We start from the raw sequence: 26,352 nt of genomic DNA on the forward strand, positions 1-26,352 counted from the left end.
TTCAAGTGCATGCGGATTTTGTTTATGTTAGCCACTGCAACGATTCTTGGTAGGTGATATATTAAATATCTAAAATTAGACTATATACAGTGTAGGGCTGGGCACTTAATTAATTTTCAAATCACAGACAGTGGAATATTTCCTTAACCTGAAATGTGTCAAAATACCAATTCAATCAAATTATTTTTGCAGCAGAGATTTTATGCCCTACACATAATGCATTCATTTAAGTGTCTTTTTTCAGAATAGTTTGCAAATATGATTTTCATAATCAAAATGTGAATAACATAAAGAAACGGATTATCCCCTTCAGTGTAGCAATTGATAACAAATCTGCTATTTGAGGCAAAATCAATTAATCAAGCAATTAGATATTTTTTCAAATCTTTCATCCTTAGTTTGATATTTGGTGGTTATAATATAGTGTGATTTATTGCTTGTGTTTGATGAACAATACATAAGATGAGGATCCTAAAAATAATCCTGCATTAAATTGCAATCACAATATATGGAAAAAAATTACAATTAGATTATATCCTCAAATCGTTCAGCCCTAATACAGTGTATTCAGAAAGTAATAAGAATTTTTAAAAAATGTTAACAATTGTAACATCAGCTGAAACATAACTTCTTTTTAACAAGAGTAAATGCACTGTATGTTGGAAAAATGTATCAATCAAGACAAGAACTCCCTCACAGGAGCTTTAAAGTCCAAAATAGCTTAGGCAAATTGCATCCTTGAATGTGTCTGTTCAGACTTTACATTTTTTTAAGTTTGATAGTGGACTACATCCCTGGACGTATAATACTACTTATCAAAAAATATTTAGAAGCAACAGACCAATCAGGGAACAACAAGCTTAATAAAGGCACCAAAAAGCACAACAAGGCGTCAAATCGGCTATCCACAAAGGCTGATCACTGACAACTGATTGTCAATCAGATGTTGGGTTCAAGCTAACAGGCCAAAATCACAGTTCTGAAATAAAAAAGGGTATTTATATCTGCCTTGTGGAGAGCAATTATATGCTCAAGAGCAGTCCTGCTACCCATGAGCAAGGCGTTATTTAACGTTGATAAAAAGGAAAGGAAGAAAGAATAAAAGAGAGAAACAGTAAATAGACAAAGCAATCACCAGACACTGATTGAAAGTAAAAAGTAAGAAAGATTTGCAAGAAAATTTAAAGGAAAGCAAAACTATCCACCATGTCCACCTAGAGAGAAAACCACAATGCACCAGAGCACCCCTGCCAGCAGATGGTGCTATAGAGTAACACTGACCATAAACCCAGCGATTATAAACAGAACACACCCACACACACTCCATGAGCTCACACCACAAAATCCCCAGAACCCCAATCTCTGGAAGCACAGGTAAAACATTTAATTTTTGTGTGTATATGTGTGGGTGTTTGTGTTTTAAGAGGACAAGACAGGGTTAAAATGCAGGGGCTCATGCATGTTAGTAACAGTGAGTCGTTTTAGTAAGGCGGATGTGATGAGAATATTGGGAGAGAGGGGGGTGGGAGGTTGGAGACGGATCCCAGGGGAGGTTCATGGAATCTTAGGGTTGATGGGAGCTAAAGACAGGGCCGGATAGAGGAGGAGGGAGGAAGTCAAAGGAACATCCTACCCGAGCGAGAGCTTCTTCAACAGTGATCATCTTTTCTTTCACCATCATCATTAGCTGGATTCGCTCTTCGTCGCTCATGGTGATCTCACTGGCCACATAGCCAATGTCTTCTCCTGAAAGAAAAGGACATCAGGTCAGGCATCTGGCAACATCTTTTTTGAAAAGTTGATGTGAAAATAAAGCCACACAAACCTTTGGATGTCTGCCGCATGACTGGTTTGTGCTGAGACTTCCGGAAGTTCTGCCAAAAGGATTTGTTTTTCTTCTTGTTGTCCCATTTACCTTAAAATGAGGGGAAATTGAGTTAAACAGGAGAAAGCATCATCTAATACAATAGTTCCCAACCTGGTGTCTAAGGGGAAGGGAGTGTGCCTGAAATTAAGGAAATGCATTATGAAAATGTGTTTCAGCTCACCTCCAGATCCATCCTCAGAGCTGGATTTGTGCAGGGGCATTCTGGGGAAAAAGGAGTAAAGAATAATAATTAGAAAAATACTGCTTTCTTTTCTGAGTTCTCTTTACTCTTTCAACCACAGTGTTTTAAATCCTTGACTTTGTTGACTTTGCTTCGAACCAAACGGGGCTGCAGTTGTGTCCGTTCACCACTTGGGGTCAGTGGTGGTACTTGTATGACAGTAAACTAGGCTCCTGAGGCTTAAAAGGGAGAAGGATGAGGAGAGGAGAGGAGAAGAGAGGAGAGGAAGATGGTGGTAATACCAAGTGTTTAGGAGGCAGTAAAGAAAAGAGCAAGGTCGACGAAATAAAGAAAATTGGGGGAGAACTGCAAAAGTGATGAGGGAAAGTATGGAATCAGAGAAGAGAGAGAGAGTGAGGAGGAGGAGGAAAAACCACAGGGCAGACTCAGCCTGTTTGTGTTTCCACTTCCCTCCACAGGATAGACAGTCACGAGGAAGACAGAGGAAGAGTGGGAGAGGAGGGAGAGATGGAAAATAACTGAGTTAAGAAAAAAAAGAAGTCCTGACATGTCTGTAAACCTCCCTAAATAATCAGACCTAACGGGGAGAAAATAACAACTTGAAAAACTCCTTGAACTGCACTCAGCTTTCATCAACAAAGACATGTGTTCGCAGCCTCACCCACTTTTCTACAGCATGTTAGCTGTGGATGACTCTCCCTTGTTCTGGGGGAGAATAGAAACCACATCAGTGGAAATCTATTTGAGTCTTCTTTATTAAAAAAGGGGGTGGGCTTCAATGGTTCATGTTGAAAGTAGAAGCTGAAAACTTCACTCGAGAGAATGTTTTTCAGATCAGAGTGAGTGGGCTGTGAATAAAGAAGCAGGGAAGCTTCAGGGGAGACTGATTCTGCTGAATTGTCCTTAATTACAGGAAGACTGAGTGTTGATTGCATTTCAAGTTTTGAGCTTTCCTATTGTCACATACAGTACTGTGTGGAGCTTTTAGGCATGTTTGGGACAAAAATTGAAGCTGCAATAAGATGTAGTTGTGGTGAGTAGGCCACCTGAGTCCACCACTGGGTGGGAAGGCGGATTGACACAACCCCGGTCTTGCTCTGGATGTCCTTGCCCATTACCAAAGGCACGGGAAAATAATCTTTTGAAAAAATAACAAAGTCCCCAACTTGAGGGCTGTGGATGTCCCAAGGGCCTAAAAACCACCAGCAGTCTCCAGGTGTTTCACAGGTGTGCAAAGGCCAGGATAAAAGAAGCTAGGGCTGGGTATTGTTTGGTTTTGTTGTGATACCAGCACTAAATTGTTAATTTTCAAGAGATGATGACACCTTGAACTGTGCCTCAATCAATACTTTGAAGGTAATAAAGTATTTTAAAAGTTTGCTGCTGAATAAAAGCTGTCTTGTATTGTTAATGATTCAGAAATAAGATGCTAACGGAACAGAGGAGTAAAGAAAACCGGGGCAAACTTCTCCACTTTGAAAACAAATGTGGAAAAAACGCAACAGTTCTAAAGATAATAAACACATTTACATGGTGGAATTTTGGAACTTTGTTTTTACTTTATGTTTAAGATGAGCATAATCTGACAATGATCCTTAATATCTTACCCTATTTGTGTTTTAGTCAAGCAATGTCTGTTTTCTTCTTTATATTTCAAAGCAGTTTTTGTAACTTAATTGTTATGGACTGAACACAAGAAACTAGGGAACAAACTAAACTATTAAACTGTAATATTTAAATAAATGGAGAAAATAAAAAAAATAAATGGAGGAAAAAAAAGGGTCTTCGTTAAATAGGACAAAGTTAAAATAGTTCAGTTCAACTCATCAATCCCATGCACTTAAAATCATTTAACATTCAAACCAAAAGAGTTGAGTGTGTGTGCAAGTGAAACTGCTTGGCGTTATAGTCACAGATCAAGTTTTTTTCTTTTTTTCAACAAAACCTGCTTGAAACTTCACGCTGGGAGGGACACTTGTTATTAAACGACTCTGGAAGATTTGAGAGGCAGCCTGTCCTGGAATTCTAGAAATTTTTAGGAACGTATGTGTGAAAACAGCCCTTGAGGAAACTTTCACACTTCCACCCACCCTTCATGATGTCAGTAAAGTACACATGTGTAATGTGTGCACAGCCGCAGGTGGCTGTCAGAAAAGCCATGTGAAAGTGTGTGACAGAACCAAACAAGATGAACAAGTCACTTCCCTCTTCAGCGGCTACATGCCCGTGTATGTTTGCATACGTTATCATATGTGTGTTCAGGCCTCTCTGAGTGCAATAGGAAATCTTCACACATCTTAAAGCCCAGCTGCCATGGCAACATAATGAGATGCTAATTGAATGGAGGCCTGTATGGTTTGCCCCCTCATCTCATTCCCCCCTCTCTGATAGGCTAGGGCCAAAGCTAATGCTAATAGAACTCACTCAATAGAAGCTTTTTGTTGCAGCACAGCCCTCCTCCTACTCCTCCTCTTCTTCCTCCATGCTCTATAAATTAAGTGCCCGTGCAGAGCAGCGCACACATGCACACACCCACACACATTCATGGTGCACGTACACGCTTTAAAAGTGCCTGAGTGTCTTTCAAAGGCTGTGTCAGTCCAGGCTTTGTGCGGCTAGGCAACTTAATTGGTTTAACCTTAAATCTCTGCCATGCCTTTCCATTTCAATTCTGTTCTTTGCATTGAGTGCGAGACATTTAACTGCTTTTTTATCTCATTTGCATAAGAAGCCAAGTTTCTTTTTTCTGTATGAGATTAAATACAGTATCTTAACTTTAGCTGAACCTATGCAGTATAGGTGAAAGTTGCTTGTTATGACTCCTCTGTATTGTCAAAATGTTAAGTGTTGAAATTATGGGAGAATGACATTGGAGATACAAGGGAATTAAAAGTTTAAACTGTTAAAATGATGTGTCTGACACCACTTTTCCTGTCTTAGATGTATAATACTGAATATGTCTGAAATACTAAGCTTTCAGTTCTGTATATATTACATTGTGCAATTGCAAGAATTGGTAACAGGATTTAGAAGAAAATCTGGGGAGATGCACAAGCATATATACATGAATAAAAACCAGTTGCTGGTCAATATGAAGAAAAAGGGAACACAGAATGGTTGGCAAGGCAGCAATCAAGACAAAGTAGGAGTCATAGGTCCAACAGGCCTCCTTTATTGTGTGAGAGAAAGCTGCCGTCCAGATAATATAATGCACCAGCAAATACTAGAATGCATTTATTTTTAAGTAGTGCTAATATTTAAGCCACTCTCATGTACATTAATGCTGAAGGCAAAATAATGCACAGTCAAATTCATTGTAAAATCGTGTACTGGATAGCAATAGACTGCATTGGTGGTCAGATTTTACGACTGATTGGTGCTTGTGTGTGTTTTTGTGTTGGTGACTGCAGGATCGTCCACCTGCAGAGATGAGACAATGAAAGGCAGAGACCTCGTGTGACACTAACACAGTCCACAGGAAACACAGGAAGATGACCTCTCCAGGTTTGGGAAAAAGGGCTAAATTTCTCATAGGGAGAGATGTCAGAAAATCATGTGGCAAGGAAATAAAAAGCGTACATATTGTGCTTATGACTGTGTTTTCTGTGTTCCACTCAGAGGCAGATCACACTAAGCCATAATATGCTGACAAGGTACTTCAGTTTTTTCCAACGTGGTGTTGCTGTTCCAAACAGATTTTTCACATGGGACGGCTTACGTCTCCATCTGATTATTTGTTGCATAAGTTGTGGTTCTAGTAGTGTAACTGCCTCTGAATGTACAATCTTACAAATCCTGTTGGAGCCATAGACTTGTAATTTGCGCCATAGTACAAGATCACTTTCATCAGGATCCATTTGCCTCTATTGTTGACCTAACTGATGCACTTTCTGCAACAATGCCCACCATTTAATCACATTTAAAACAGGAAGCTTGAACTCTCCAGCCTTCTGGTGGCACTCTGTCATCTCCACTCACACACCAGGAATTATGGGAGCTGTGCTTACTCCTGCCAACAAAGTGATGAGGAGACGCACAGACAGAGGGGCGGAGCAGTCCCAGATGAAGTCTGGGTATATCTCCTCTGGGTGCGATTGTCTGGCAGAGAGGTGATGATAGGGGTATCCGTGTCTTGTGTGTACAAACGTGTGTTTCTCGTGTGTGTAAACGTGCCAGTGTTGAGCTGTGAGGATTATGTCGCTGCACATGAAAGAGAGCTTGTCTGCCACTTAATCACTTTATCAGAAACCAAGACAACAGTCGACAGGGATATTTAAGCTCAAACTTGTTTTTTTTTACATATTTACATAAAGTTTTTTATATAGCTTCAGTTGTAATCTTACCCACAAACTGGTTGTTGAGACTTAGAGTAGGACATTTTCTGACTGGAAATGTAATACAGCATATTTTGCATATCTGGGTGCACAATTGTCTGTCGGCTCATGTTACCTGACCCAATTTTAGAGATGTAAATTAGAATTCTCGCTAAATTCAACTTGTTTTTACATCTTGTTCTTAAGTGCTGATGTCCATCATGCTCTGGCTAGCGAGTTACCAAAGAGAAATACAGCTTGATGATTAGCTGAAAAGCCTGGTAGATAAAACGCTGGTTAGCTCGACAGCTAGCAGGAAGCTGGAAGGGCATTTTTATGATGCTAAATGTAATACAGCAAAATTTCACCATAATTTCAAAATGTCCTTAAATGTTTTCTTACATGTTAACAGCTTAAAATTAGTGATTTACTGTAGCATTTTTAAGTTAAATCCAATTCTCATTTGCTATGGCTTGCTAGCTAGCTACCAAGTCAGCTCGAAGACAAAATATAACTTGATAGGTAGAAGCTAGTCTGCTGCTGAGACTATTAGTATGCCATTTTTGTACCAAAGTTTAAAACAGTACTATAAGCAAATGTGTATTTCTCACTTGTCTTTCAGATATCTTTTATAGGCCTATGATACCCGCTTCAATATTAGGGGTGTAAATTAGAACTTTTGCTAAATTCAATTTGTTTTACATCTTGTTCTTTTGTGTCAATGTGTATCATTGTCCTCTGGCTAGCTAGCAACCACGCTAACTCAAATGAGAAATACAGCTTGATGACTAGCTCAAAAGACTAGTTGATAAATTGCTGGTTAGCTCAATAGCTTGCAGCATGCTAGAAGGGTTTCCTGGCTTGCTCCAATAGTAAATTGGAGATGTACTTTAGCATTTTAGTATATTTCAATTATTTTGTTGCTCTGGCTAGCTAGCTAGCTACCAAGCGAGCTCAAATGAGAAATATAACTTGACAGCTAGCTGAAAAGCTGGGTGGTAGTTAACAAAATAGCTAGCAGCTAGCCGGCTTTTGGGACTTAAAGTAGGCCATTTTTGCACTTAAAAATATGAAAAAGCTTAATTAACATATTTGTGGTTCACAGTTGTCTTTAAAATGTGTCTTTATAGGCCTATGTTACCTGAATATTAGAATAACATTGGAAGAATATAAAAATTTCTTGCTAAATTCAATTTGTTTTAAAAGAGCTGTTCTTTTGTACGAATGTCAATCATTACGCTCAGGCTAGCTAGCTACCAAGCTATCTCAAAAGAGAATAATGGCTTGTGGCTAGCTCAAAAGCCTAGGAGATAAATAAATGGTTAGCTCAATACGGAGCAGCAAGCTGGAAGGGCTGGCTGGCTGTTGAGGGCTATAGTAGGGCACTTTTTATAATTACAATGTTATACTGTATAGTTTGCATGTTTGTAGTGTAAAATAGTCTTTAAATGTTTCTTTACACGTTAGCTACTTAAAAATTAGAGATGTACAGAATTATTTTTTCTTTTTTTTTTTTTAAATCTTGTTCATGATTGTCTGTACTGATTTTCATCATTATTTGCACTGGCTAGCTAACAAGCTAGCTCAAAGGATAACTTGATAGCTTGCTCAAAAGTTGGGTGGGCTATATATAGCTGGATAACTTAACAGCTAGTTGGTTGTTGGGACATATAGCAGGCCATTTTTGTATCCAAAAATATATAACCACATAGTTAGCTTATTTGTGGTTCTCAGTTGTCTTAAAATCATTCCTCATGCGCTGCCTGCCTTGAGATTAGAGATAAAAATTAGCCTTCTTGCTAAATTCAAAACTGTTACATTTTGTTTTTTGTTCATTGTTGTGCTCTATTGAGCTAACAACCTATCTCTCCTACAAAAGGAATCTAGTCTGAAGACTAGCTCAAAAGCTGAGTATGTAGATAGATGGTTAAGTGGCTGGGTAGAATGACAGAGTAGGTAGGTAGGGACAGACAAAATATAAAACATAGAGTGATGAAAATAGCTGAGTTGAAGAGGGATGAAAATGGAGATTAATTGAAGACTAGTTGAAACAAAAGCTGAATGTGTGTGTGACAGAAACATGTGAGGACAGAGCTGAGGACAGAAATTAACCAGGCTGACAGGACAAAGAGAGAGAGAACTGCAGAGAGGGGCTCTTTCTGGGACCCTCTCAAACAGCAGAGACGTCATTTGAATATTTGGCATCTGGTTCCCATCAACCTAGCGTTTTGTGTGTGAAACATATACAGCCATGGGAGAAGAGATCATGTCTGAGGTATGTGCTTCCTCTGCTGCACGTGGTCATCACGTGAACATGACAATCCATCTGGGGGTCACGCATGGGTGAGGACACAGATTAAATACACAGAATCAGGACAAAATGGATAAATCTGGGATCACAATAAGATTTATGTAACATTTGGCTTTGGAAAACTTGGCTCCAACTGGGATCCAATTCTTAACAAATCCATCAGTTTACTCCTCTGAATCTCTTCTTCAAATTTAATGGTGAAACTTTGAAAAACCACCAAGGAGCTAGGTTTGTACTGAAATCCTCTGTAGAGCTCTTGTTCAAGTTCAAAACATCTGATTTCATCTTTAACCTTCGGTGTGGCTGAAAAAAAAAAACCTACTAACCCGGCACCTAAAAAGGGTCCAAATGTGTGTGAGCTCGGTGACACTAACTCTGTTTGACAGCAGGACATTTAAGGGGCTCACACTGCTCCCAACATGTACTCCAATGATCTCACGGCAGGCAATGGTGCAGAAATTTCATACACACAAATACAGTGTGCTGTGCAAAGAAGTGACACACAGACTTTGTGTTTCAGGTGAAAAGGAACTCCACCCATACATGATTTCATCCTGCTCTTTCACTCATGCCCTTTTGCTGTAATCATTCGGCCATCATGCTCTGTGTCTCCTCCTCTCCCATTCTGGACACAAAGGCAGGAAGGAAGCATGGACGGCCAGAGAATAGAGAACGCCTGCTGGACTGAGCAGGTCAGCCTAAGGAAGCAGGCAGTAGTTCTCCTTATACCAAAGTTGGGATAAGACATCATACATGCAAGTGATACCTATGATCAATCACTGCAGCTTGATTTCCTAATTAATGCTTTACAGCATTAGTAATTTAATGTTTAACAGGATACCACTGTAGTTAATTGTTCTAATACCAGCAATGGATATAAAATTCAGGCACAGGTCAGGTGTCACGTTTAAATGGTCTATTTGTGTTTAGACTCTGAATGAGTGAAATAAGAAAGTTTGATTTGTGTTTGTGAGTTAAGTGAGACAACTGTTGCCTTTATATTGATACTTCAGAAGGCTTTCTGTAGTAGTGTGTGACTGGGCTGCACGGTGGAGCAGTGGATGGTGTTGCTGCCTTAGAGCAAGAAAATTCCTCATATAAATCCCAGTCAGGCGTGGCCTTTCTGTGTAGAGTTGCATTTTCTTCACATGCATGCACACATAGGTCCAGCCTCCTCACACAGTCCAAAGACATGCTCATAAGGTTCAGTTGTGTCTCTAAATTGTATGAGTGACTGCTTGTTTGTCTCAACATGTCGGTCTTGTGATTGACTGACGACCAGTCTTGAATGTAATTGGTTCCAGTTTATATGATAGCTGTGTTTCACAAGAAGGTGCCCAGCAAGCTGTCCAGCGTGGTGTTCCTTACAAAAGACGGATGAATCGGTACTGAAGAAGAATGCAAGCTAAAATCAGAGGAAGAAACTACAACAGCAAGGTACTGACATGTATTTGAATGTATGAATACACCAATTGTTTTGCTCATGATGGCTACCAATAAAAAAAGAGATTAACGATGCCTTCAAATACTCTGAGGGATAATGGTAATGGGTTTCTTACAACTACAAAAAAAATCTGGTAATCAAATTAAAATAAAAATAATAACCTGACATGTAATACCAAGATTTAAGATCAAATAAATTTCATCAAAATTCCTTGTAAAGTTGGTGAATGTTCCATATACTTGTTTGCATTTCTACGTACTGTATGTCCAAGTACATCTTTGACAAACTGCTCATAGTTCATGAATGCTGTACTACGCTTGTCCAATGAATTAGCTTTTTTCCACCTGAGGATCTGACCTCTACCCTCAGTTTACAGTGTCAGAGACCTTTTGTACTGGCCATTATGTAAAAGAGCTATCAATCAGACTGGCTGCAATTACAGGTACACGTATTTCCATTTAAATCTATCCATCATTAGTTTCAGGCATGCAGGAGGCTAAGTGTGATCCATGATTTTGTCTGCAGTCATGTACAGTTTGATGTGATCCAGACACAAGCTGCCAAGCACATTGTTTTGACATGCAACAGACACACATTTCAATCCTAGCATACTTCATGGCTCCACACTGGCTCCAGTCACATGTTACAGAGGAAAAAAATGGAAAAAGAAGATGAAAAAACATACTTTCTGTCTGTTTCTGGAGTTGACACCTCACTGCTGAAGCCTAAAGACTCCTGGTGAAAGAAAAAAGAAAACAGATTGACATTTTAATCAAACATTTAATGGCTAACACTTAAAAAACTTTTATTTCCAAATAGTGGCTCTGTATACCTGGATTTCTGTGCGGAGCTGCAGGGATGTGCTGCTTGGGTCCTGTTTCTCCTGAAAAAGAGACAAAAAAGACAGCAAAAGTCAATAAACATTGCAGTAGAACCTGTGAGCACCTCATTTGATCTGTCATCTGAAAGTACTTGGAGAAAAAAGAGGTCAAGTGACTGCAAAAACATTTGATAGCCTGTTCAAGGACACCCTCATGTGGGAAGGACATCCTTCAGTCAGGTTCATGTCGACACACCTGCATGTTTGAGTGAAAACAAACACAAGCACGTGCATGCACACCAATGACCAACCCATCGACAAGTCACGTCATGCCCCAGGTACCCAAACTTGCAAAACTTGTTCGGATTGTTACTGAATACCTCTGTAAAGTGCTGGCTTCCCTCACATAACAAGAGATGAAAGACGCACCTACGTAACATGGCTCTATGGATTCCACAATGATGGTAATGAGCACCTCCCTCAGTAAAAGGAAACACCTGCTGGTTTGTCTGAAATATTTAGAATACAGCACACAATATTAAAAGCAAAAGGGATTTTTATAGAAATACTATCTGCTCAAAACTTCAAAGTCATACAGAAATGATGAAAAATAGCACAATTTTAACTTCTTTTAGTGGCAAAATATCTCTCCAGCAAACAAGATTTCCAGGCCTGTTTTTTTGCTTCCACTGACATATGTCTAAAGCAGATGCCCTCCTCATAGCATATCCAGATGCAGATGTGCCCTACACCAAGTGCTTCTACAGTCAAAAACAAGGCTTATACAATCTCAACAAGTCTGCAGCTTGGATTTTCACCTGCAGCATGTGATTATTTAAAGCCAAACATCAGCCTTGAGGGATTGGTTGAGTGCATACTTTCTTGGTTGTGTGTTCTCCAGTGCTTTTTGAACTCTCAAGAAGGAGATTACCAAAGTCCCTATACTAAGTGCTGCAACAGTCTGGCACTGTGGGATATAACAGAAACAGATGGGGTCAGCACTTTGCTTTAGGGTAGTGACCAGATTTTTCTAAATCTGGACCGGAATACTACACTGTAATACAGAGGTCACAATCATGTCAAGAGTTTTTCGTTCTATGTGGCCACTTGTTCTCCTTATTGCACAACGACAAGTATGTGGCTTTTCTATCCTTGGGTCTTTAATCCTTCTGCCATGAGCTTAAGGGTAACCAAGGATAACAAAGCCCCTAATATGCTCTACATGCACAAAAACTATGAACTGAAAGCTACACTATATTGCCAAAAGTATTCATCACCTGCTTTGACTCGCATATGAACTTCAGTGACATCCCATTCTTAATCCAAAGGGTTTAATATGACGTCGGTCCACCCTTTGCAGTTATCACAGCTTCAACTCTTCTGGGAAGGCTTTTCACGAGATTTAGGGGTGTGTTTATGGGAACAGGAAGGGGCCATCCCCAAACTGTTCCCACAAATTTGGGAGCATGGAATTGTCCAAAATATCTTGGTATGCTGAAGCATTCAGAGTTCCTTTCACTGGAACTAAGGGGCAAAGCCCAGCTCCTGAAAAACAATCCCACACCATAATCCCCATCCACCAAACTTTACACTTGGCACAATGCAGTCAGACAAGTACTGTTCTCCTGGCAACCCCCAAACCCAGACTTGTCCATCAGATTGCCAGATGGAGAAGCGTGATTCGTCACTCCAGAGAATGCACCTCCACTGCTCTAGAGTCCAGTGGCGCGTGCTTTACACCCCTGCATCCGATGCTTTGCACTTAGTGATGTATGGCCTGGATGCAGCTGCTTGGCTATTCCGTGAAGCTCTCTATGCACTGTTCTTGAGCTAATCTGAAGGCCACATCAAACCTGGAGCTCTGTAGTGATTGACTCTGCAAAAATGAGGCAACCTCTGCACACTATGCGCCTCAGCATCCGCTGACCCTGCTCCATCATTTTACATGACCACTTCGTGGCTGAGTTGCTGTCGTTCCCAATCGCTTCCACTTTGTTATAATACCACTGACAGTTGACTGTGGAATATTCAGGAGTAAGGAAATTTCACGACTGGACTTGTTGCACAGGTAGCATCCTATCACAGTATCACGCTGGAATTCACTGAGCTCCTGAGAGCGACCCATTCTTTCACAGATGTTTGTCGAAACAGTCTGCATGCCTAGGTGCTTGACTTTATGCACCTGTGGCCTTGGAAGGGATTGGAACACCTGATTTCAATTATTTAGATGGGTGAGTGAATACTTTTGGCAGTATAGTGTATTTCTGAGGACAGTCACACATATATGTAGCAGGCTTCTGAATATCAAGACTTGAAGTTACAAAATAGCATAGAAATGAAACCATAAATTCCCTCTTGATGGCCTCTGCTTCAGTATATTTTTGGCAATTTTTGAGGAAGAGTCAAAGTTATGATCATGAGGTCTCAATGCTAAGTTCCTATTTTAGTTCGTGTGACACTAAGCATTTTACTAGACACAGCAAAAAGTCTCTTGATGCAAAACATGAAACTCAGCTTTTGTGTTTTGGTTTCTGTGTAAGAACTGATCTATTTCCTGATCTATTTCTCATCTATTTTAAGAAAAATGAAACTAAATTCAAAGAATGAATCCAAGATGGAATTTCCCCTGGTTTACTGGTAAGTTTGGCACTTACAGAACAGTGATTGTCTTTTGTCAGTGCTTTGAATGCAGGGCAACTATTCATGCTAAATCCATGCTTAAACTGAAATTTATTTTGTCATCTTTACCTGACTGGACAAAGTTAATATTATAGCCACTTAATATATGAGGTGGGGTTAAGACAGGACCAATTTCTCACGGTCCTTTCCCAATACTCAGACTTAGTGGACAGCAATTCAAGACAATGCAAAACTGGCTGTGGGTCGGGACATTCTATTTACACCGTTGCCTTTATTTATTGGGGGGCTGTGCACCTACAAAGAGGATCCCAGAACCTTAGTCAAGATAGATTGACATAGCCACCATGATGGGTTGAAAGCTCCTTTTAAGACAATAAAAAAGCCGTTGTTCTCCCTGCTTCCAGGTTTTGGTTCACTAGACTTAAGCTGTATGTTTCCACCAAGCTATCAGGTTCAGTCCAGTATGGTATAGCACGCAATTATTTGTGTTTACACTGTCAAAAGGTCGGAAGGGTAGCAACAGATCCATTACACTTATGCTACATTCAACTAATCAATAAAGTAGATCAGTCTTATGATTCCTAAAAAAGTCAGGAAAGATGTTTTTTCCCGATGTGTCTTGAATGAAAAAAAAAAACATTATACACATTCAGTAAAGCTTAAAAGCCTAACTCAGTTTGAAAGAGGGATATAGGCAGACTCTGTAAATAGACAACTCAACACTTCTTAGCTGCCTATATAATTTTCACATTTCACTTCTTTTCATCCCTCTATATTTAATTACTTTACAGTTTTACAATATCATTTAGCAGATGCTTTAGTCCAAAGCTACGTACATCTGAGACAGGTGCTCACAGCATTAAGGACCGAGCCTAAGGGCCCACACTGGATGCTGATTGTGCCTTGACCAGAATTCAAACCCTTGATCACTTGTATTGATGTCAGTAATGTAAACCACTGATCTACAATGAAATACCCACTTTGTAGTAGAGCTGTGAAAAAATATCGATATGGCAATATATTGCGATACTTGACATCTGAAACAATATCGATCAACTCCTAATGTCGATTTTTTTTGTGAAAAAAGAAAAAATCATATTTTAGCCAAGTTGTTAATAAAATACGACTTCCGCACCTCCACTGCGGTAGATGGCACCAAAGAGCTACTCTGCTGTATGTCGCTGCGGCATTTCCCGTAGAAGCAGTCAGAGTGCATAGGTGAAAGGAGCAAACATGGCTGACAAAATAACAACACCTGCACAATTCAAAGCACATTTGGAAGCATTTTGGCTTCAAAGTTTAAATGAGGAGCACAAACAGCGAGTTAGAGAAAGGAAATGCCGTTTGCAAGCTCTGTCTTGCTGCCGTGAAATATAGCGGGAACACCACCAACGTATTGTGTGATTTACATATACAGTACCTCTATATTTTTCTTAGTTACCTGAGTAGAATATCGCAATATATCACAATATCATGATATCCTGATATATCGTGATACTATCACGAGTAAGTATCGCGATGTGTATCGTATCATGAGGTTCTTGCCAATACTCAACCCTACTTTGTAGTATTTTGCACATATATTTGGTTATCAGAGGTGTCTGCCAACCACAACATGTGAAATAAGCCAGCCCCAGTCCTTTGATGATGGTCAGCCTGTACTTGAAAACACAAACATGATGATCTGTTCTCCTTGAGATCCCAATGAGGCTCTATAATAATACCTGCCCCAGTGCTTGATCCACATCAAACTCTGACCAAAACACAGGACAGACAGATCACACAGTATACAAGTGTTTACGGGTGGAAAATAGGAATCATGTTACATTTTTTCTTCTAACAGGTTCATTATTTTGTGTATAGTGTAAGGCCCATTCAGTGTGTGTTTTTTATCACCTATTGTATTGTGTTGTTTGAAATATAAAAAAACACAATTCAGCTTCAGTCATAATATGAATTTAGCCCCCTAGACGGTAGGTCAAGGTTGCACTTAAGTGTTAAAATTACCGAAGGTATGCCAGGTTTTAAAAAGATAACATCAGCCAAGTGGATTAGGTCAGTAGAGGCATGTTTATGGCTGTTAAGTGCTTAGCTTCCTTAAACCATTAAGTGGCATTTGCTACCACAACAAAGGAAGACAACTTAAATCTGGAGTTTCCCAAATGGAGTGCAGGATTAGGAAATGAGTCGTTTTTGAGAAATGTGCATCATTCTCCACCCAGATATCGAAGGATAACAGTCACAGGAAGCTTTTTTGAGAACCATTCCTGTCCGTCATGCTTCCTAATCACACTGACCTGTACTTTCACCTTTATTCTTTTTTCACTGGCTTCAGTCGAGTGAGTATGATGTCTTCTCCGCCCTCTAACATGAGTCATTGAGTGGCTTACAGAGGAGGAACGTGGGAGGTGACATGAGGCCTTTTAAAGAGCTCTTTAAGGAGCCTGTAGCCTGCAGGTCAAAGAAGCAGGAGACCTTTAGTGCTGAGGTGGTTAAAAGCTTCAAAATAAGCCTGAACCTTACACTTATCACAACACACAATCAACTGGAGGCTGATGATAATGATGTTAGCCAGACAGTCTGGCTGGCTTCAGCACTACAAGCCCTCCTGGACTATTTACCCGCTTGTCTGTTACAGTGATCAAGCAGCCGAGGCACGAGTCCGGAAGTTTCTTTGGAAAGTAAATCAAGTAATGTCGGAAGAGCTCTGCAACAATCTGTCCATCCCAGGGAATATGGTGGCTCCCGTAAGTCAAAGAGCAGGTGCTTCTTTAAGGACATAAAAACTCCAGCATAAAGTAGGCTTGGAAATCGGGGACATACGAAAGCGCCTTTTTCCTACCACGGCACGGATTGTGTGAGACAAAGAAACAACAAATCTATCCTTTAAATAAGCCCAGCTTTGGCACACAGCGCTGTTTAAACAACTGCACAGAGCAGAATAATGTGGGTGTACACAGTAAAAGCCACATAAAGAAGGAACAAGGTGTGTTCTCACACACACGGCTGGAACACTGTTCACAAAGGCAGCAGCAGATTGGTTTTGCTATCAGATCCTCTTTGATGGTTTCTCTGCAGTGAGAGGAGAGGTATGCCATTCTTGAATGCTAGCTGGTGCTGAAAATGATTTTGTTTAAACTGCAACACTGTGGGCCCACTGCCTGGCAAACACCCCACACATGGACACCACAGACATAAACCCAGACAGATGCCCACACCAAGGATAACCTACATTCATCTCACTTCCACCTCCACAGAGCCCCTAAGAGAGCCGAGACACAAAGCAGCTCTCTGTTCCTCCAACTCCTCCTTTTGCTTCCCTCGACTCCCTCCCATCTCTGACATGGAAGGTGGGGGCGAAAGGGACGAGAAGATGTGGAGAAGATCAGCAAAAACAGCGCATCCCGTTGGCTTTTCACTGCAGATCTGTGAGATGAATTTGTCACAGTGCAGGATGCAGAGGGAAAGTTGTTGTAAAAGCTTTCCAAGGAAGCAGGACAGAGAAACAGAGAGGCAAAAGTGAGAGTTGGCATCAGCAGCGCTGACACAGTTTCTAAAAGAGAATACCAAATTGATTCATTTTTGAGTGGGATGTCTGTATGTGTGGTGGAGACTTTAGATCTCCCAACACTCTCTCCCAGAGGGGGTATGTTATCCTTTCCATGAACTCACCAGCATCAGTTTGAGATACTGGCCTACTTACCCTGAATTGACACACTTGCGTGTGATAGTGCATGTGTTTCCCCTCCAGATGTCAACAGGGTTGTTTGTGCACAATTCGATTTGTGTGTACATCCATGCAAGTGTGATGAAATCGCAGAGCTCTGATTGCTTAAGCGTGACTGAATTGAGTTAAATTAAAGAGAGAGAAGGCAGTAAGGGAGCATTCGAGGGAGAGCTGCAGCTAATGAGGATCACGATGTCTGCAGATAGAGCAGCATCAAAGATCCGCATGTTGCTTTCCATCTAGAACTATCACTGAAGTCTACTTTGCTACAGGAGGACTTGTCTCTATTAATGAGAGGGAAAAGATGGAAATACAGGAGACATTTTAGTCCAAACATGACTGCAAAGCCCACCAACGGAGGAGTGGACGCCCTGCCAACCAAAGCAGGCGGATATGCAGCAAACTATTAAGGCCAGGTGGCAAAGAGGAGGAACGCCAGTGAGCATGGCTGGGTAAATCTGGGCGAGTGAGGTTGTTGGGTAGGGCTGGTGCATGTGGAGGGACAGGCACCAACTGGAAAGCCTGGTACGTGCCCCATAATTCGTTACCGGAGGGACCAGTATGTCACGGGGCAAACCTGCAGAACCTGCTCATTTAAGATCTATACATGCATACTCATGCTTGAACACGAGTTTATTCCACACTCTGAGGAGGAAATACACGCTCTCAGTGGGCGGTACAGAGTTGCTATGCCACCTCTGAGCTGCTTCATGGCTAAATTCATTTACGAGAAACAAAAATACCATCAGCACACCCTGTAACACCTCATTTTACTTTCTTTCCACAGGCTCCTGTAAGTGTTTGTGCTACATGTAGCCGAGGCATTCCTGCTTCCAAAGTGTGGCGCATTCCTAAGTCTTGTGGATCATCACTGTTTTGGTATTTCGAGACAAAATACCAAAGTTATTACAAATTCCAGTGACTGGGTCACAATCCCAAAGCTGACTAACAAATCATACAAAAAGACGACAAATATATCGTTCGCCTTCCACAAGGGTTATGCCAATAATGAGGCTAAACCAACATCATTTGAAAATGATCTTATGGTAACAAAGGCTGCTGTTTGAACATGTGGAGTTCAAATCAAAAGCCTGAAGGTAGGCCTGAAGGAGGACAAATAAGCAGCAGAACTCACAAGAGTTTGTCTTCTTACTTCCCTGTAGTTTTAACCCAGCTGAACTGACCCACTTTGAAGAGCAAGACTTCAAGTAGGCCTTAGCGCATTAGCCACACTGTTCCTCACCTCATGGCAAAACAAAACACAAGCCTGTACTTGAGTCTGACCTCCAGCTCTCGAGCTACTCAGCTAGAAAAAAACATTACAGAGCATACCAGAGGCTAGCAGATCAATCTGACACTAGATGAGGTGTTTCTAGTTTTTTAGTTAGTAAAATTTTCCAATTATGTAGTCAACAGTGAGAGAGACAACCCAAGTATTCTTGCAAATGCTTCAAAGGAAGGCCTCTCAGTTTATCCATGACTTTAAAATTACCCATGGATGCTACCACAGATAGTGTTGCAATATCTAATTATGGTTTACAGCATGTAGAAATGTGTTAAGAGGTTTGCTCTACAACCACAAGTTCCAAAATGATCCATCATGGTTATATTTGATGTGCTTCAACTGTTCCATCACTGTGATCTAAGAGACATGCTAATATCTAGTTTGATGTTTTATTCTATCTGCTATACATGGTAGCCCATCTTCAAAAAAAAGGAAAGAAAAATTGCTGCATGCCGTGGGGATGTTTCTTGTAGCTTTTATGTACATGTTTTGGCATGTTTCCACCTTCAGAGGCAGGCACAGAGGAAACTGACAGGTCTGATGACTAGCATGTGGACCATATATCATTATCCTGACTTCTGTGATACAATTACTTTATCCTTGGGGCCAATTCTATAAATATACATCTTTATTCACAGATTTACTTTCTGGGACATTATGCATCCATTTGAGAAGACTGTAGATAGCATTAAAATTCACAGAGAGAAAACTTTACTATAATATCACTTTATGTGTATCAAATAATGTTATTACATGGTTGTTTTGCAAGATATTAGTTATAAAAAAAATCACTGAATCATGACATTATCTTAGTCGGCCAGGCCACCCATGAAGGGGGATAAAGTGAAAAGCTTTCTGGAGTTCCACAAAGGACAGTAAAACTATGGTTTATTATAGTTAATCCGTGATAACCATTTTTTATTTTGAATCTGAATAATAACCACTCTTATCATAGCAACAATTAATTTTATTATTTTTACTGTACAATATAACACTGTTCAAAATGTACACTTTTCACTATCAGTGCAAATTCAAATCTCTTTGATTGAATCCTTGAAATAAAATGATGCCCAAGTAGACCATAACATCTTCTGTGTATAAGCAAATACATAATTTTACTTTCAGTGGGCCAAGTCATGCTTATTTGTTCAAAACACTTGGCCTTTTATTGACCTTTTCCTTGAAAAAACATTTGCTGTAGCTGCCAATTCTTTGCTCGGTTTAAATACTTCCTGGCACTTCAAACAAAAGCCCAATGCATCACCAAATCAGCATGTCAGTGAGAGATATCCACAGTCTCATCGTCTATAGGAGCGCTGGGAAATTGTGTGTGGTAGCGCTAATCCATAGGTCACATTCCCAAAGGGGGATGTTTGTTTAACCCTCTTTTGTCCCTGATACTCATAAAACTAACATGAAGATGCAGAGGAACAGCCCAGCGGAGCCCAGGCAGGAAGTGGGTACAACGATAGCCATCTCTGAAAGAGCCTCCATCATCAGCTCTTAATAGAAAGAGCTCCACATTTTACCACAACAGACGGCTATCGCTGTTTTAGCCAAGAGGCCCCTCAAGAGCTGGCAGACAAGTTGTGAAAGTGAAAACAAACACAAATGCTAAACTCCATGCATTTCTGTGAAAATGTTAGTCTTGCAAGAGCATTTCTCAAGGCTGAGCCAAAAAAAACCCAGACGGACATTTAAGAGTCATCTTGGTACAGATTTAGGGAACAGAAACATGGATTAGGTGATTCTTCTCTCCTTTTGGTGTCACCATGCTAACCTAAGCTGAACTGCGGAAAATCATCAACATTTTCAAAATGTTTGACACTACCACTTCAAGTGCATTCAAGAGGAATGGATCCATTGGAATCTGCAAGCAAACTCCTTCATAACTAAACTGCACAAATTCATTTTGGCACCAAAAACTAGTAGCATACTAGTATTACTAGTATCATTTTAAAGTTGAAAACTCTGGTATCATGATGGCACTGTTAACCATAAAATAGCTTCTGTTTTCTCTTACAAAATAATATTTTCCCTTGTCCTGGACCATATTTGACACAACTTCAGCCTCCTCTCAGGAAATGTCCAAGCTAAGGTGACCTTTGCCCAGTAAGTCACATATCTTCTTACCACAGCCAATTCAAAGAAACTTAGCCCCCAAACAGCCGGAGGGATGTGAGATGACTCATGTACCATAAATAGAAATGAACAGACATATAAATTTGATGTGGTGGCAAATAGAAAGACAATGGCTGTTGAGGGAGTGGGTATTGTTGAGATTGCGTCATCTGCCATCCTGTACCCTTTACAAATGACAAGTCTCTTTAGGAAGGCCAAGTCCCTCAAGAGTCCTACTTGCTAAATGTATCCCTATTAGTGTTGCTTTGGACACTGTGACCTTCTCAAACCATCTGCTTTTGGTCCTGAGGGAGACTGCAGCATGGTGTTGGGTCACAGACACTGATTCCTGGACAGACTTCACAAGGTATGAGCATCACTTAGCACTCTTTCACTGCATGCCCATTCTTAAATGCTCATCTTGGTCTTACGGGCTCTGCCTGTTTTTCCACACCTTAACATAGGTATTGATTTCACAGTGTAAGGTTGAAATATTTCAGTTCTTCTACTCTTTTAAATAAGAAGAGTTTTAATGTTGCACAGTTTTTAATGATCAATAGTATCAACAAGTACCAAGACTATAAATAAACCAGATTAATTTCCCTCAGAAAATCATGTTGGAGAGGGACTGACCCTGAAAGCCCAGAAAATGAGCCCTCCCCGCTTGAATCTATTGAGGATATCAGTGCATGTGTGTTGGATAAGTAGTGTGTTGGATAAAGTTATTTGCAACTTTTTTGGCTACTCTTAACCCATTTTGCTGTTGTCTTCTCACTTTTTATTATCTTCTGCACACTTTCACCCCTTGGTGCTGTGTTTTGACAATAAATGCTGCTTTATGTCATTTTTTGCCACTTATTGCTGCTTTTAGTCCATTTTTGTTGCTTTTGGCCAATTTTTGCTGCTTTTTGTCCAGTTTTGCTACTTTTACCCGTTTTTATACTTTTGGCTTATTTCTGCTGCCTTTAACCAATTTTTGTTACCTTTTATCCCTTATGCCACTCCTTATTGCCAGTTTTTACCCATTTTGGCCACTTTTAAACAATTGTTTGCCACCTTCTGCACAATTTTGCAACTGTGCTGCCACTTCTTTTTGAACCTTTTATCAATTCTGCTTCTTTTTGCTCATTTATGTCATACTTTTTTTGCTACTTTTAACCCCTTTTGCACACTTTCTTCACATTTTTCAGGTTGTCTCTGCCACTTTAATACCCATTTTTGCCCATAACTGCCACATTCTTACCGCTCTATCCCCATTTTTGCTGCTTTTCCCATTCGGCTGTCCTTTTTGTTCAATTTTGTCTCGACTTTTATCTCATTTTTGCTGCTTGCTGCCAATATTTTGGCTCTTTTCACAATTATCCAATTATTTCTATTTACATTCTCTCAGTTTACTTTATTTTCTGGCACCCTGACATTTGTGCACATCATGGCTTAGCTTTAAAGTCTGACATCACCATCCACATTGTTAGCATTACCAATAAAAAGGTTTTTGTTGCTTTAATAGGAGTGATTACTATTTAGGTTAAAACTAAAACACGGTTATCACAGCTTTACTTTTCAGTGGACCATGATTTTGCAGACCCAGACAGCTCTCCCCATCATCCCCCCTCATGGGCAGCCTTGCGGATGATTGAAAACAAGAAATTCTCAACACAGGGGACCAGAAACCTATTTTTTTTGTTGCAGTGGTATTAAAATGGGTATTGATATCATGTTATAAAAAAGCTTTAAATTCTTGTATCATTAAAACCACATCATAATGCATACAAAATAACAATAAAAGACAAACATTTTGTCCAAACCTGCTCCTGCCCTTGATAGCTTGGTATAGAAAAGGCTCCTGTAGGCTTGAATATGCCCAACCCTTATTTCAGAGATTGCTCTGTGATGCACGGCAAAGCTAAATCCATACAGCGTGGGTTGATACTGCACTTCTAAGAACTCTCAGTAAGGTGTTGTCTGACCCATTCTCTTCCCTTCATGTTTTTATCTCTCCTCTTCTCCTATATTTTGCTGCCAAAACTTTGCAGAGTGGAGGGACAGCTGCAGGCTCTCAAATATTCCCCCTCCTCCCTTCGTCTTCCTCTGTTCACATCCTTATCCTCCTCCTGTGCTGAGCTTCAGGCTTTGGGCCCAGTCAGCTCTTTTTGCTCTCTTTCTTACACAGGGAGCTGCAAAAATCCACTCGGTGTGCTTCCTCTTCCTATGTTTCAGGATAAAACCATCCCAAATTATAAAAATGTCCAGAGGTAATCTGCACTGCCGTGAAACTCACATGATGGAAAACTACACACGATGGCCACACAGAGTAAAAACACTTAACCTATGATCCATCTGAAATGCATCTACATATCCATGGCTATGATTTTCTCCATGGCTTCCAATCCCCTCTCCTAAAGCTGTGAGAACAGGATGTCTGCCTGTGGTCATTAAAGGGAAGAGCATTATAAATCAGTGATCCATCCAAGGTATACCTGTCAACCCAACCAAAACCACATGGCTGCCTTCAAGCAGAAGAGGCCTCCTATTAGAGTGGAAAACCAGTAATGACAGACAAAAATATGACCAGGGAATATTTGGACTGGGGCTATAGTAAGAAAAGCTGATGCAATATGATATCAATGTGGAGGCGGAACTGCATGATTTCATTTATCTGTAACACCTAACTAACTTTTCAGGGTCAAAACAAGTCAGAAGAAATACAATAAAGTGTCAATTTGTCATAAAATCTTTGCAATAAATATGGCTAAAATGCCATTCTCTAAAGGCTCCAAAGAAACCCCCCATAACATCTCCAAGAATAAGTTAATTATGAAGTTAGCTCAACACTTGCTCTTGTGTACAAGGACCAACTGGGTAGTTTCCTGCACAGAGCTCAGTCCTCTGCAGCAGCACCAACAGCATTCCTTCTAAAGCTTGTGCAAAGCTTGGCAACCAAAGGGGTGCCCCACTACCCTACATCCTTGTGAAAAGGACCCCCGAACCCCCTCCATGGACCTCCAGATCGAGAAAGGGAAACTTTCTTTCAGGGAAAAGTCTTAAAGCTTTGCACACATTCATGTTGTTGTTGTTTCTTACCAGGCCATTGGCCAAGATGGTGGAAATTACACCCTATAAAGCCATGAAGCTGCTTTAAAATGAGGGTTTTAGAGTTATTAAAGGACTTCAGCTGCTGAAAGCAATATCAAGGCGGATTTGTACGCTGTTTTGGCTCAAGCCATGTTGCTTTAAGTTGGTTTCTGTGAGTCTGTGCAAGAATTTACCATGTCAAGTTCTTGGGAGACTCGTCTCTTGCGTAGCTCCTCCATGCGGTCGCTGACGTCGCTGAAGCAGGTGTTGTAGTACTCCGAGTACTCTTGGGCAAGGTCATCTATGTTTCCCAGAGAACCATCCTGAAAAGAGGAAGAAAGAGAGAGGATTAAACAGAGGACTGCAATATCCTGGGAAAGGAAAGTTCAATAGAACTGATTAAAAAGCTGTCATTGCACCTATAGTGACATGCAAATAAAAAGAAAAGATTACATTTGAATTTTTCTGCCTGTAAATTGAAATTATGTGCAGAAAAGTTTGCTTTTCATGCTTTCACAGTATCTAACAATGGCTGAAGTCAACAACAAAAAATCCAGACAAGTTCAAACACTCTGTTACATACACTAATCCTCCAACTTCTCCAGTTTCTGTAAACAGAGCTTAATAAGACCACCGTCACATACACTTACAATTAGTGGTCTATAAACTGTTCTTAGGGCAGGAATTCTGGGTAAACCTGGCGTGACTAAGGCTGATGACAACCAGCAAGACAAATGCACTCACTCACATATCACAATTTCCATTTAATATTTTGTCAGTTCAACAGAAATTCATGACAAACTCCAAGCCACCATGACGAGTAGAAACTGATGAAACACTCATGTAGAAACATGTGACGGAAAAACCTCAATTTAACCCTTTAAAGGTCTGAATCTTCTCTTTGTTTACTGATTATAATCCACTCCCATTCATCGAGTGTCTTTGGCAAGCTATAACATGATCCTGAGGTTTTTGTCCACGTATCGAGGATGACCTTTACTATCTCAGACATTCTCCTAACTCCAAAGCAAACACACTCTTCCTGTAAGCTGCAGTTTAGATCAGCGCAGTTCCTGGCTTTGTGTGAAAGACAGGGTGTTTAAGATTGAGGGAGGAAGCTGAGCTCCAAACAGCAAAGAAGTTACCTAATATAAAAGCCTTTGGATATAATACTGAAGAGAGGCCTCTGTTAGTTTTGGACATTTTTACAGAGTTGCAAGTTCAATCTGGGGTTCTGAGTGTAAAATACAAGCCAGGGGGAGCAAACTGACAGTGCATGTAGCCTGTTTGATCAAGTGGCTGCTGATCAGAAATATTCTTTATAGAAGTGATATGCAATAAATTAACAACATATTACAGTGCATATTACTGTAGCTTAAATCCCAGTCTTCATGTCTACCTACTTTTCTTGATTCTTGATCTCACACAATACCTGTGTTGGCAAAATATAAATGCATGGGAAAAGATATCCACTATTAGGGATGTCAAAGTTAACGCATTAATAATGCGCTAACTCAAAATACTTTTAGCGCCACAATTTTTTTGTCATTCGATTAACCGTGCATTCTTTGTGACCCTCAACCCATCCTGTAGTTTGCTAGATCAGGCACCGGCAGCACCGGCGTGATGGTGCAAGACAGCAGAAACAGATAAAGGACTGACACTTTTGAAGGGCAGGTTCAGCTTTCAACTTTCAGATCATGGAAGACTTGATCTGTTTTTTTTTCTGTATTCAATATAGAAATCCAAGTTTTGTAGCTAGCTTCTATGGCTTCCTTTTTATTTGGAACAGGCATGTGTGGGATACTTTTATGGTCCCCTTAATGGAGACTCATTAAGTAAGAAAAAGAACAGATTGCCAAAAACAAAATATTTTTAGCATTCATTTATTCTGATAAAGGCTCACTATAGTCATTTTTAATGTCACTTGTAGCATAGGGCAACTAAGTCTTGCAGTAAATGTGAAATCAAGCCAACTTGTCAGTCTCACAGAACTTGAAACAGTCCTAAAGTGTACCTTTAAGTATTTAAGTTTGCCTTAAAGTTTATTTAGAAATTGGTAAAGAGAAGATTAACTCCAATTTCTCTCCTCTGTAAAAAAGTCAGCCATTCTGGTGATGATGGCGATCTGCTGAATATTCATCAGTGTTGATCTAATCTGTGCCAGGCAGACAGCTAGCATTGAGTCACTGTGCAGGGTCCGAACAGTCTCTCTCAGTCTCTGTCTCCCTCAACTAGACTCCCTATCTAGGTGCCAGGCCACAAATGAAAAGGATCACTGTGAGTGTGGGTTAGTGTGCCACACATGGGCATAGGGCCCCAGTGAAGGCCCATTAGCATGCACACACATGCATGCAGGAGATTTCAAAAACATCAGACCAAAACAAACAACCTCAGGACGTCTCTGCCGGCTGAGTTATGAAAGGAAGTTACTGATTGTGCATTAAATATCACTGACTAACGCATATGTTCTGTCTCAAAAGTTCAGTGTTGCTGGCTGTGATCTGTCCTCCCTCCCTCTCTCATAACTGGAGAAATCCTGCTCTGGCC

The 26,352-nt window shown here is 40.4% G+C and overlaps 1 protein-coding gene across 6 annotated transcripts in view; it reads right to left on the reverse strand.

The window, feature by feature from the left end:
- Positions 1-26,352, reverse strand: part of sash1a (SAM and SH3 domain containing 1a) — a 372,472-nt gene that overhangs the window by 34,182 nt on the left and 311,938 nt on the right. For all 6 annotated transcript variants that reach the window (XM_041805179.1, XM_041805180.1, XM_041805176.1 and 3 more), the window contains 6 exons: positions 23,997-24,125; positions 10,970-11,020; positions 10,823-10,872; positions 2,049-2,089; positions 1,826-1,915; positions 1,634-1,746 (listed from right to left, as the gene is read on the reverse strand). In XM_041805179.1, the coding sequence (XP_041661113.1) occupies positions 1,634-1,746; positions 1,826-1,915; positions 2,049-2,089; positions 10,823-10,872; positions 10,970-11,020; positions 23,997-24,125 (474 nt within the window). The remainder of the gene's footprint in view (positions 1-1,633; positions 1,747-1,825; positions 1,916-2,048; positions 2,090-10,822; positions 10,873-10,969; positions 11,021-23,996; positions 24,126-26,352) is intronic.

The sequence above is a fragment of the Cheilinus undulatus genome, linkage group 14 (assembly GCF_018320785.1).
Source record: "Cheilinus undulatus linkage group 14, ASM1832078v1, whole genome shotgun sequence".
Lineage (NCBI taxonomy): Eukaryota > Metazoa > Chordata > Actinopteri > Labriformes > Labridae > Cheilinus > Cheilinus undulatus.